Below are 13,826 nucleotides of genomic sequence, written 5' to 3' on the forward strand. Positions count from 1 at the left end.
GGGTCTCAAACGGGTTGGTCACCATATATGTAAACAAGTATTTGCGAGGAATACCTTTATATGATCATTATAGTTATTAAAGAATAAGAGAATAAATTAAAAACGGGTATGAAATACTATAGGACAGTAACACAAGAATACAGTTTAAAAGGGGAGTGATTAGTAAAATATCCATAAAGAAAAAGTAAATCTGTGTACAGTTCTGTTTCATATGGATGTTGAGAGATGTATCCATAGATCTCTTCATGTTGCTCTCAAAGTGCACCAGATTGATGCATTTAACTTCAATATTTTAAAAATAATCTTCCCCGGGGAGCATGCCCCCAGACCCTCCTAGAGGAGGTTAGGTCCACACCCACCTAAAACATGTTCACATGGATAGGATACTAAATACATTTGCACCCTTTTTATATGGTGGCCTATGTCCTTATATGTTTCTGTTTTGGTGGTCGTGCCACAACCGTGCATGTATGCACAGGTCATAGGTGCGCTATACAATAGCACTACACTCTGCAATGTGTGTGAAAGACAATAGACTTTACAGCATGTTTTTTGAAGTTGCGTTGGTGTTTGTGTGTTGGTTGTTGACAGCAGTGTGTGCCCCCCATTCGATTTGTTCTAGAGCCGACCCTGCATCCATGGTCGTTTCCCATCAAGCATTTCGCTTCCGCAGCCCGTGGAGAAACTGCGCCACCTCGCCCTCAAGTCTGCGGGCGTCTTTGTCCCGCGAGATTTCAACGTCTCATGTAGGCGAGCCTCCAGAGCAAGTCGGACAAAATGACTAACCATCATGCAACGCACTAGCAAGACGGCGATCACAATTGCGCAGGTCTGCGTCGGTCTCGCTTGTCTCAAACAAGCCTAGTATCGGCTGAGCCGATCCGATCGAGTGGACGGGGCCTATGGGGATCGTCCATTTAAAAAAAGTGATGTTTAAAACTCAGTTAATGGGGCTCATTCACTGGAGCTTCCACAAACAACAACCAACATAATTATTACATTCAAATGAAGTACATTATTCAAGTTTACATTAACTTTTGATAACACGGGAGAAATGAGCGGAAGCGCTCTCTTTTCCTCTCTCCTGACAGCCTGTCAGTATCTCATGCAGCTCACTGACCCAGTAATGACTGAGTGACCCGACAGTGAAGAATACATATATTTATAACTAGTTTAGCTTGTTCCAGATGTAGATCAAATAGCTAAGTCGGTGTGTTTGTTAGGTCTAACTATTTTTCTCCGCTCACCGGTCCGTCACAGCGGGTGGAGCTGCAGGATTTCTGCTTCACACACGTTGCATACCGCTATTTTATTGTCATTTTCGGACACCTTAAAATACTGCCAGACTGGTGAAGCCATTTTGGCGAGCTTGTTTTGCCGCGCACAGAAAAGTGTCATGTATTTTACGTCATGCGATCGGCATTTTTAGAGAGCACCGATCGATCGGCAGAGTGAGCATCAGCCGATCGATCGGAGCATCCCTAAACAGCAATGTGCCAAAACACATTCAAATGAAGATACATCTACATCAACCTGACAAATATGAGCAGGGTTTACTAAAAGAGCTGCATCAGCTAAGGTTTTCATAATTTTTCTTAATCCTAAAAATAAATAAAACATATAAAAATGCAAATATATTTTTCAGAAATTAAAAGATATTTTTATAATTAATAAAACAAAAGACTGACGTTTTCACTTGTGTCCTCTTAGCTCTTTTAACAAAATAAACCCAACATTTAATTTTTAGACATGTAAATATGGCACTCATCTCACATCTTGTGTCTTATGTGTTGTGTTTCCTTCTTCAAACTTTCATTCATGCATTCAACACATTGAGACTATTCAAAAATAAAAAACCTTTAGAATAAAATATCTACAATCAGGGTTCATACACTTTTTCACCAATGACTTTTCCAAGACTTCTCAATTACCTTTACCTAATTTTCCATGACCAAAAAAAATTACCACTGAAAATGGTTTATTTGAACATGGAAGAGGAAAATAAGGTCTGCATATGAAACATGTAGTGCCTATCTAAAACAAATCAAATAGTAGGCTTACTAGCTTCTACACGCTGAAGCAACTGTAGTCAGGGAGGCAAACTCATCAGGTATGAAAAAGGTGACAAGGACCCGAGCCCCCCGACCCCACGGAATATCGGCTTTAAATTTAGGAATAACAGGATTTGAGCAGTCAGAACAACTAAAGCAGCAGGTAATAATAACAGAAACGCCAAAGAGTCACATCTAATAGAAATATATAAAAGCATTTATTTTAATTGTGTAGCAGTCAGTTTATCATTTTGGCTGTTGAGCATTTTGAAAATGTATTTGCATGCCTCTGTTCAAGGCTTAGTCTTTCTATCTGTATAGCCACTGGTGTAAAGTAACTAAGTTCATAAACTCAACAAGTACTATACGTGGGTACAATTTTGAGATACTTGTACTTTATTTAAGTATTTCAATGTTTTGCTACTTTGTTCTTCTTCTCCTCTACAGTTCAGAGGTAAATGGTATTTAATACCTTTAGTTACTTCACAGATGTGGATGAATGATGTGAAATATAATCAACTCTTAAATGAGACTTTAGTTCCACCTGGAGTAAACCCACCAGCTACCCTGCAGTATACAAAGTCATTGAAACTAGCTGCACCTTTACCAGCTTTGAGAACACTTTCATGATCAATCATTATAAAACATATCATATATATTATTCTGAAATGGACCAATCTGCACAATGACTACTTTTACTGTCGTTACTTTAACTATATTTTGATGAGAATACTTTTCTACTTTCACTTGAGGAACATTTTGAATGCAGGACTTTTACTGTAACAGAGTATTCCTACACTCTGGTACTTCTACTTTTACTCAAGTACAAGATCTGAGTACTTCTAGTTTTACTCAAGAACAAGATCTGAGTACTTCTAGTTTTACTCAAGAACAAGATCTGAGTACTTCTAGTTTTACTCAAGAACAAGATCTGAGTACTATACTTTTATTAATACAAGATCTGAGTACTTCTACTTTTACTCAAGTACAAGATCTGAGTACTTCTACTTTTACTCAAGTACAAGATCTGAGTACTATACTTTAATTAAGTACAAGATCTGAGTACTTCTACTAAAGTACAAGATCTGAGTACTATACTTTAATTAAGTACAAGATCTGAGTACTTCTACTAGAGTACAAGATCTGAGTACTTCTACTTTTACTCTAGCACAATATCTATACTTAAGGCTAAAGCTAACGTTAGCAGATAGTGACAATGTATGCTAGCTAGCTCAACGATTCCTTAAATGATATTGCGACAGAAAAACTTTTCAGTTCACATCTCGCTCTGCTCTGAACACCTGAACGGCCTGTTCTAACAGTCAACGAACTCACCGTAGATAATGTAGCTGACCCTCATCCCGGAGCAGCAGAGTTCAACCGACAGGCAGGAAGACTCGAGCTCGCGCTTCATATATTAAAAAAAATAACACCATGCGCGTCATGATGGCACATAACAGTTTAAGACCGCAGATTATTTCGGCGATTAGATAAAATGTAAATTATATTTGACGCAACTTTAGTTACATTTCCATGACTTTGGGAAAAATATTGTTTTCCATAACTTTTCCAGGGCCTGGAATTTGCATTTTGAATTTCCATGACTTTTCCAGGTTTTCAATGACCGTACGAACCCTGCAAGAATATGATTTTTATTTTAGATTCTTCAAAGTAGCCCCCTTTTGCCTTGATAACAGCTTTGCACACTCTTGGCTTCTCTCAGTCAGCTTCATGAGGTAGACAATGAAAAAAGCTCTGGTGCTTTCTCTCTAAAGACTCAGGCATTAAAAGAGAAATAACTAAATATAAATGCATCGATGCAGTGAAGACAAGAACAATCAGCTCTCAGGAACAATGATGGACACACAATGAGTTTAGGAAGTAGAAGAGTTCCTCAAATTACAGGCTATTTCAGTTTACAAAACTCAGCTGTGGCTCCATGATCAAAACCAAGCCAAACTCCAGCATGTAGCGGCTGAGTGAATGTGGTCTGGACTCTGTGGAGGAGAGTCATGGTTTCAGAGATGCTGTAGAAGGACAGAATACCTGCTCTGTGATCCAGGTACACTCCTACTCTGGAGGACAGAGGACCTGAGACGGGAGTGATGATACTGTTGAAACGAAATGAATAACTGTTTTGGAAACACTCTAAGGAACAAGATTTGTCATTGTATCCAAAGAAACATTCAGTCCCACTCCCTGCTCTACTGATATTCTTGTATGTGACTGCTACATAAACTCCTCCCCCTCTCCGCTCCACCTCCCAGTAACAACGTCCAGTCAGACTCTCTCTACTCAGGACCTGAGGCCAATCAGTGAATCGGTCTGGGTGACTAGAATAAGACTGATGTAGTTTCATGCGTGTTGCTTTTCTGCCCCCCTCAGAAAATACCAGCCGTGTGTTTGCTGTGTTTGGATCCAGTGTGATCTCCTGTGAATATTGTAAGAACCCAGCTCTGGTGGTGGGCTCTGCTGCTGACAGTAAAACTTCCACTTCAGTCGGTGCAACGTTTGTCCATTCCTCTCTCAGGACGTCCTGTAGTTTGTCTCTGACTGCTGACAGGGCCGCCGTCACGTCCTCAAAGTAGCTCAGAGGACGGATGTTGATGCTGGAGGAGTGTGTAGCTTCACTGAGGGCTGGCAGTGAGGGGTAGCTGTGCAGAAACTGGTTGTGATCCTCTGTGTGAGACAGCAGCTTCAGCTCAGCGTCTCTCCTCTTCAGCTCAACCATCTCCTGCTCCAGCTTCTCCTGGAGCTCTCTGACTCGACTCACTTCTCTCTTCTGCTGGGATCTGACCTGCTGCTTCACATCAGAGCTTCTTTTCTCCATGAGACGGATCAGCTCAGTGAACGTCTTCTCACTGTCCTCCACTGCTTTATCAGCAGAGCCATTGACGGCCTCCACCTCCTGCTGAAGCAGCTTCACCTCCTTCTCTCCGTCCTGGATTCTCTGCTGGAAGTTTTGTCGACTCCCCTCCAGCTCTCTCTGCCTCTCAGTCCTCTCTGCTGCAGCTGACACCGTGTCGTGGCCTTTGTGTTCGTCCACAGAGCAGAGATAACAGATACTCTGCTGATCAGTGCGGCAGAACATCTTCATCACCTCGTCGTGACGAGAGCAGATGTTCTCCTGGAGCTTCTTGGAGGGCTCCGCCAGCTTGTGTTTCTTTAATGGAGCTACGTCATAATGACCCTGGAGGTGTTTGTCACAATAAGAGGCCAGACACTGCAGACAGGACTTACAGGCTCTCCGTTTTCTCCCAGTGCAGACATCACAGGCCACATCTTCAGCTCCAGCATAGCAGAGATCAGCAGGAGCAGCTTGGAGTCCAGTCTTCTTCTTCAGCTCCTCCACTAAAGCTGCTAACATGGTGTTTTTCAGCAGGACAGGCCTCGGTGTGAAGCTCTGCCTGCACTGAGGGCAGCTGTGGATCTTCTTCTCATCCTCTCCATCCCAGAAGCCTTTAATACACTTCATGCAGTAGCTGTGTCCACAGGGAGTGCTCACCGGATCCTTCAGTAGATCCAGACAGATCGGACAAGAGAAGGTTTCCCGGTCCAGCTGAACTCCTTTCTGCGCCATTTCTCCTCTCAGTGGCAGCGAGTGTCTGAGTTTCACTTCCTGAGCAGTGATGATACCTGTATTAAGCAGGTGAAACAGAGCAATGAGGACACGGTGTGTTATGTTTCCTCCCAGATCGCTTCTCTGGATGTTTTATTACACAACAAAATCATTTAAACATATTAACTCTCTCTCTAATATGCATTTCATAAACAGACATTTCAATTGTATTTCAAATTCAGTAAAACATCTCTTGTACCTTAAATACCTTTTTCAACAGTATTAAATACTACTCTTCTATTTACTGCAAGTCAAAAGTAGCATATCATGACCCAACTGTCATGTGACAATTAAACTTCTGCCATTAATTGCATGTTACTAAAATGCATAAACTGGAGCTAATAATAATAATTATTATTATGTTAACACTCAGTATTTCAGTCTCAGTGTAAGAAACATCCCAGTATTAACCTTACTGTTTTTACTAGCAGTAACTAACTTGTAATTTTCATAAAGTGCATATGTATTCCAAACTCACAATAACTATATATGTACTGGAAATATTCAGTGCCTTCAGAAATAATGTCACACTTGTATTATTACCGCGACAGACCACGTTGTCCCCAAAATGGCGCCGCACCGGGGGAGCTATGCTAATACACACACACACTATTTCACACCTTTAAACACGTAAACAGTACTACAAACATTTTAAACTGTTAGCGGACCGTCACATTATATAGGCGAACCTTATGGGACATTCATTATGATGTGTGCACAGTTTACTAACCTGTATTAAGCCGGTGAAACAGGACACGGTGTGTTCCTTCCAGTGGTCTAGCTGCAGCCGCAGCAAGTACAAGACACGCCACCTGATACGACACTACGGTGGCTGAGAGACATTGATACCGTACATGGCAGATAAAAAACGAATTGCAAATGTTATTGTAGCATTTTAAGCAACTATTAGGCAAATTAATGAAATCTAGTCTATCCGTTTGAGACACAACAGTATATGACTTTAAGCACAAATCATTTTGTCTAATTAATAAATTAAAACAAAAAGGAGGCAGGGCTCGACAGTAACGGTTGCCAGGTTGCCATTGGCAACCATTCAGAAAAAATGTCAACCACCTCTTGGCCTTTGGTTGCTATCAGTGGCAACCAGTTTTTAACATGAAGAAATAAGGACAGCAAACCGAAAATAGATGAATGTTAATTATTAAGAGTGATATTTAATTATTGTTGTGACCAGTCGGAACCTGATAGGAACTTAAGTTGCACGTGCATTGGTGTGATTACGGAGCCAGAAAGCATGCACGTTTACTCACGTGCGTGGTGCGCCGTGTGTTTGTTTTACAACAAATGACGAAGCAAATTAAGTTGTTTGACTTTGGGGTAAAAAGTTCGGCCAACACCTCAACATCTCAAACCAATGTTCAAAGTGATTCAACTGATAAAGCGCAAGATGAACCCGAACGAAAAGCAAAGAGGAAATGTGTAAAGTCTTGGGAGGCGAAATATATGTACATTCTGCTCCGTTGTGCATTCACTTCCGGTAAAAGTTCCTTCAAAATAAGAGTCCCGATCTTATTACTACCAAAATAAAAGTGCTAAACAAAACTATACCATAGAAAAATATTGGCATACAAATATAATCACTTCTATAAAAAGGTAACACATTTTAAATATAGTTAGACATATTAAAAGGTAATTTACAGTTTACAATAATGAATATCTAATTCTATGTGAATGGTTTTCATTTGTAATTCATTTAACATTAAAAATGTATTAGTCTGGTCAATCCAAGACTTCAATGCTGTAGGGCCAGTGGATCTATGGTGGGGGTCAGCACAAAGGTCAAGAAAACCACATTTGAAAGGGAGACAACGGATGACCAAGAAACTAGTGACTTGCTCAATTCATGTTTGAGGGATCTGTGAAGAACATGGCAACAGCTGCACTACTGGTATTTAGTATACCAGCAATTGAGGGTGGACACGTTTACTACCACTTCAGTTTCAAATAATTGTGTTAATTACTTATTGTAAAGCATTTGAACATTCTTTTGTGTCACATGTTCCTTATTAAGTTGATGTATAACTGTATAGTATCTTAATTATTTAAAATACAAGGTAACTAAAAATGGCAACCGTATTTCAGTTTTGGCAACAAAAAGCTGATGCCTGGTTGCCAGCCTGGCAACCACTTTTAAAAGTTTGCGTTGAGCCCTGGGGGGCTTAGTAAACTTTATTTTTCAGTACATATAAAATAGGTAATAATGAGATCATCTATTAATTATGTTTGTCTAACTGATGTATTTATACATAAATGTAGATATTTATGAACATCTAAATATAGTTGGTTTTAAGATATATATAATCACATCATGGGGTCATTAAGGTTTCAAACAGGTTCATGTAAGGTAGGCCTATAACATGAAAACATGATTTTTAAAACTAATTTCTGAATCTCACATTAGCATGTAGTTTGGAATGTTATTGATATGGGCTGGACACACCCCTTCACAATGATCATCATTGACTTCTTTTAGACCAAATTAGGAGGGCCAGTCAGGCCACTAACGAGCTCAATAATTCACATGTATTATTACTTTATAAATTAAGAGTACTAGTCGTCTATTACAAAACCTTTGAAGGAATCGTCATGCATTCTGAATGTTTCTGTACATTAAAAACATCATGGCTCAAGATCCTGTTCTTGTTTAAGATTATTCATACTAATTTGTGAATTTAACATCCATATTCACTCTTCAAAACTGAAACACCACATTTTTTGTAAAGCATTGCAGGCCTAAAGCTCCACGTCAGTGACCTATATCTAATTTCTTCCATCAAACTTTAAAGATGGCAAACAGCATGTTTTTAAAGATTTCATCTTTTAAGAAACAAAATATCAACTTTGAACAGAAGGGTTTAAAAACACGTTTTTAATGCAAATAAACTTGAAACATAAACCTATTTGTCATTTCAAAATTCACTTTTATTGTCTGTGTGAAAGGTACAGTAGGCTATGAGCTATCAGGTTGGGGAAAATAGGACCCAAGTGCAGTTAAAAAATACAAAAAGGTTTGTTAACAAAAAGCGAGCTTTATTATAAAAAGCCGAAGGCATGAAAAACAAGAAACTAATTAACAGAAACAAAACCGGGGAGCACGACAGACAGGAACAGGCAGGAGACATGGCATAGATGACAGGTAGCAGGGACATGAAATGACGATGAACAGACATGGAGCACAGGGGAAGACAAGACTAAATACACAGAAGGGTAATCACAGGACAAGACACAGCTAGACAGGGGAGGCAGAAACACAAGGGCAACAGGTGAACACAATCAGACAATCAGACACACAGGAAACTAACGACAGGAAGGCAAACACAGGAAGTAGGACCAGACAAGACACAAGGAGGAAAACATTTCAGAATAAAGTGGAAAATGAAAACAACAATCCAAAACCATGACATGAGCGAATACATATCAACATTCAAAAATTACAAAGTCGTACAATATATACCATGTGCTACTGTCTAGGATTAAGTATGATGAGACTTTTCAGCCCGCGACCCCCAAAATAACAGTGCCAGATACTGGCGACCCCCGACAGGATAGTGATCTCCAGTGTGCTGGGCAGTGTGGCGGCGGAAGGAGAAGGCACCACCGGAGGAGAGGCGAGCGATGACAGCAGCATCACCGTGGTGCAGATAGGGCAGAACGGGGAGTACATGGGCACGGCGCGGCTCCCTGCACAGACTGAGGGGACTTTACCAGGGAAGCTGCCGGACAGAGAGTTTGATCCTGCCTGCGGCGGGAGAAGGCGGTCTACTCGGCCTGCCCTTGGCTCTGGGGTCCCTCCTTAAACAAATAAATAAAAAGCTTTTAAATAAAACATTCATCTTAAATAAGATTTGATCATTTATTTTAAACGTCAGGCCTACAGCATGGCCACAAACCCCATCTAAAAACAGAGGCTCTGTCCTAATTACCTGATTGCATCCACCTGGGTTACTTGGCTCAACCAAATAACTTTATATAAGTTTACTTTAAACCACACTTAAAATAATAATATAATTATACATAATAGGCCTACATGTCTACAGTATAGCAACTAATACATGTTTTAAATAAATAAACATTCAAATGTGAAAGCAACCTTCAATGAATATTTAAAACGTACACAAAATCAGATTCTTGTAAAAATTAGAGTTCATGCATTGTTCCATCTGTCAAGCTAAGATATACATATATCTTAGCTTGACATGCTCGCTCAGTTAGCATACATATATATATTATGTATGTATTCCATTCCTTTAAATTGAATATTTAAAATATAAATTAGCAAAATAAACACAATTACACTGCGCTAAACAGCCAAATCGACAAACAACCGAAAATCCACAAGACGTGAATTACCTGTACTCGCTGCACCATATTGTCTGTTGTCTGTTCTCTGTTAACCTCCATGTCTGATTAAATATCCTTGCGTCAGCATCTCACGTGTTGGGCGCGCTCTCTTCTGACCATATTTGGAAGTACAACTTCCTACAGGTTCAACTTCCACCGGCTGCGGCTACAGCTGGACCCTTCTCATTTAAACAGTCCTTCGGCGCCACTCGATGACGTAGTATACTTGAAATAGTGGCTCTGCAGCAGGTTTACTCGACATTGAGGGTGTTTCTCAATCTCGAGTAAAGCTGCTCCAGAGCCAATATTTCAAGCATGCTAAGTCATCGAGTGACAATGTCCAGCATACTTGAAATTCTACCGAGCCCGGCGTACTTCATTTGGAGAAATGTTGAGGCTGCACATGAGTAGACTCTGCGGTCTTAAAATCCCCACAATGCTTTGCGCAAGGACCAATTTCCCCAAATCTGTCGCGGAAAATGTAAGGCGGGGCCTCTCATATGACGCACACTTGCTCGCCTGTTCCACTTTTCGTTTTCCGAATGCCAGGAAGTATTCTTGCCTCGCTTCTGAAGCAAGACGCTCGGAAGACATGTGCTACCAAGCAAGCGTACTCGAGATTGAGAAACACCCCCAGAAACGGCCACCGTGGGTGTTTCTCAATCGCGAGTACGCTTGCTTGGTTCCAAATCGACATTCACTCCCTGCTCTGCTGATATTCTTGTATGTGACAGCTACAAAAACTCTTCGCACTCTCCACTCCACCTCCTAGTAACAACGTCCAGTCAGACTCTCTCTACTCAGGACCTGAGACCATCCAGTGAATCTGTCTGGATGACTAGAATAAGACTGTTGTTGTTTCATGTATGTTGCTTTACTGCTCCCCTCAGATAATAACAGCTGTGTGTGTTGTGTTTGGATCCAGTGTGATTTGCTGTGAATATTTTAAGAAGTACACAGGAGATCACTATCCTGTCGGGGGTCCCCAGTCCCTGGCACTATTATTTTGGGGGTCGCGGGCTGAAAAGTCTCATCATACTTAATCCTAGATAGTAGCACATGGTATATATTGTACGACTTTGTAATTTTTGTTTGATTGATTTCGTCCACTGTGGGCAGCAGATACCTGTCAGGTATCACGGCCTTGTTCACCGCCCTGAGGTCGATGCATGGGTGCAGGCCCCCTGACTTCTTCTTCACCACCACCAGGTTTGAAATCCACGGGGAAGCATCAATGCGTTCGATGATGCCTGCGTCCAAGAGTTTTTGCAGCTCGGCGGTGACGTCGTCGCGCAGGGTGAGAGGCAGGCGGCGTATGGGCTGAATCACGGGGTGTACCTCAGGCTTGAGGAGGGGCTGGTGGTCAAAGGCGGTGAGGTAGCCCAAACCACTGAAGAGAGCAGACCAGCGCTGATGCCACGGCGAACCAACAGACAAGATGGCGGCGCCAGAATTGTCCACAAGGGTGAAACCCAACTCACAAAACAAATCCAATCAAAACAAATGTTTGGAGCGGAAAGAGACGCCGGACCGTGGAAACATTCAGGAGCGACTTTGAGGCCCCCGTATCCAACAGCAGCGGGAGGCAGACCCCATCTAGCTCCACCGTGCAGCACTTTAGCGGTCGGGAGATGGCGGCCACTGAGTGGATGGTCGTCGGTGCGTGCGGCCCAGGCGTACGTGGAGGTGGGCTGTGATCCCATCATACAAACAGTCCTCTGTGTTTCTGAAAGAGAAACAACATGCAGAGGAAGGGCAGCGTTGCCCCCTGGGACTGCGGTCAAGCCAGCCTCCACTTCGGAAAACACAGTCAAGCCAGCCTGCCGCAGACCCTCGGGACTGATAATAAGCAGTCATCACTCCCAAATGAGTCCTTCAGGGTTTCCTCGTTAATATCAGTGTCTCGAAAACACATGTTGGCGACTGAAAGACATCCAGTGTTTGGTCTTTTCTGGAAGCATCCTACAGTGTCTCAACTGAAAGAGGACCACAAACACACAAAAAATATAATACAATTTTGAGATTTTGGGATATTTATCTCCCATTCTTTCACTTTTTCGGACATTTTCAAAACCAAACATGTCGTTAATGTCTCTATTTAGTGAACTACAGCAATCTGAAAGCTTGTACATAATTTACATCACACTGCAAAAACATGCAGGAAATGACTTAGCATTTTAAAACGTATGTGGTAAGTTGTCAAAGTGCTTTGTTTTGAACGTTCATCAGTATTATAATCAAAAAGAGAAATATGAACGTTAGTTTTTACTGAAATGATCAAATAAAGTCAACATCTCAGTCTTTACTGAGCTGTGTGGGGTTTGTTCAACTTTTAAAAGATGTTTGAATGGTGATGTACACAGTGATAGATGTTAAGGACTAACGTTTATAATAAATACAGTATTGATTTTAAGATCTTTTCATAGTTCATACAATCATACGTATTGGGATCATTTGTATTAATGTGGACCGGAGGGAGAGGGTGACGAGCATAAGTTTCACTTTCCTTTTTTATTTCAATTCCAACTTTGGTCATGAAGAATTTGTTTCTCTGTTGTCCCCGTTCATAAAGCATAAAGCAACAGCGTCAGAGCACGGTGCAGAGTCTCTAGATGAGTCCCTCGTTCTTATTAAACATCCATGTTGTAGTCCGCTATAGAAAACTGTAGTTTCCATAGTTTCCCCACAGCAGCAGACGCACATTTATGACGTCCGCTGGCGCATCATAAACACGTCGGATAGTGAAAGTGCATTCGGATTCTCTAAAGTACCGCAGTCTCTTCTCCTAAGTCCTTTTGAATTCTCCTATCCACTATCCCTTAACCCCGTGACGTTTCACTCAGAGGTCAAGGAATAGGAGATAGGGTTAGAATTTAGGAGCTGATTTTTGGACTACTCGACTGCAACCTCTGAACTGTTTCTTCATTTACAAACGGAGCCTCGCTTACAATCAGCTGTAAAATATTGGTTTTAAATTCAGGCTTTTGTAGCACACAGCTCCCCACTCATGGTAGCAGTGGTGTAAGAAGTACTGGTGTAAAAAGTAGAAATACTACAGGGTAAAAATACTGTGTTACAAGTAAAAGTACAAAAGCATTGGTATCAAAATATACTTAAAGTACCAAAAGTAAAAGTACTCCTTATGCATAATTGCCATTTTCAGAATATATATATATATATTTATTGAGTTACTGGGTTACTATAATGATTATGTATGTGTTTTATCACAGTTACTAAATGTAGAGCTAATTTGCATAACTTGATGTCCTGCTGCTGGATATCTTATCCTATAAATAACTGTCAAAGTGTATTTAATAATTGATTTATGTTTTGAATGATCTTCTAATCTATATCTAACTAGTAACTAAAAGCTGTGAAACTAATGCAGTGGATTAAAAAGTACAATTCTGTCTTCTAAAATGTAGTGCAGTAGACGTATAAAGCAGCATAAACTGAGACGTATTGGCATCAACCACTATTTACTACTTACTGTGCGTAATGTCCCATTTTAGAATCACATATATTGAATTACCGGATTATTTAATCTTGTATAAATTAATGTGTTTGTTACATCCCTAATAAAGTGTAAGGGAAATGGAGACAGTAACTACGGTGGCCCTGAAGTGCAAGACACCACAGCATTTCACAAAACACAACAGCATTTCAGAAACACCACAGCATTTCACAAAACACCACAGCATTTCACAAAACACAACAGCATTTCAGAAACACCACAGCATTTCACAAAACACAACAGCATTTCAGAAAACACAACAGCATTTCACAAAACGCCG

At 40.8% G+C, this 13,826-nt stretch overlaps 1 protein-coding gene and 1 long non-coding RNA gene across 3 annotated transcripts; both read right to left on the reverse strand.

Moving 5' to 3' along the window:
• Positions 1 to 3,687: 3,687 nt before the first annotated feature.
• LOC117558727 (tripartite motif-containing protein 16-like) lies at positions 3,688 to 7,170 on the reverse strand. Of its 2 annotated transcripts, none has more exons than XM_034235087.1 (3): positions 6,942 to 7,170; positions 6,401 to 6,502; positions 3,688 to 5,670 (listed from the first exon to the last, which is right to left on the reverse strand). In XM_034235087.1, the coding sequence occupies exon 3, from the start codon at positions 5,629 to 5,631 to the stop codon at positions 3,958 to 3,960; it is 1,674 nt and encodes a 557-aa protein (XP_034090978.1). In that variant the 5' UTR covers positions 5,632 to 5,670; positions 6,401 to 6,502; positions 6,942 to 7,170; the 3' UTR covers positions 3,688 to 3,957. The 2 variants fall into 2 exon arrangements, with proteins under 2 accessions (XP_034090978.1, XP_034090976.1); XM_034235085.1 differs by having other exon boundaries at positions 3,688 to 5,687.
• Positions 7,171 to 8,700: 1,530 nt separating this feature from the next.
• On the reverse strand, positions 8,701 to 10,554 carry LOC117558726. Its single transcript, XR_004570858.1, has 2 exons — positions 10,042 to 10,554; positions 8,701 to 9,483 (listed from the first exon to the last, which is right to left on the reverse strand). It is a non-coding gene; the product is annotated as an uncharacterized LOC117558726 (long non-coding RNA).
• Between the last annotated feature and the right edge of the window lie 3,272 nt (positions 10,555 to 13,826).

This window comes from Gymnodraco acuticeps, unplaced genomic scaffold (assembly GCF_902827175.1).
Source record: "Gymnodraco acuticeps unplaced genomic scaffold, fGymAcu1.1, whole genome shotgun sequence".
Lineage (NCBI taxonomy): Eukaryota > Metazoa > Chordata > Actinopteri > Perciformes > Bathydraconidae > Gymnodraco > Gymnodraco acuticeps.

Excerpts from the sequence above, each read along its gene's own strand:
- LOC117558727 (XM_034235087.1), bottom strand. The coding sequence starts at position 5,631 with ATGGCGCAGAAAGGAGTTCAGCTGGACCGGGAAACCTTCTCTTGTCCG.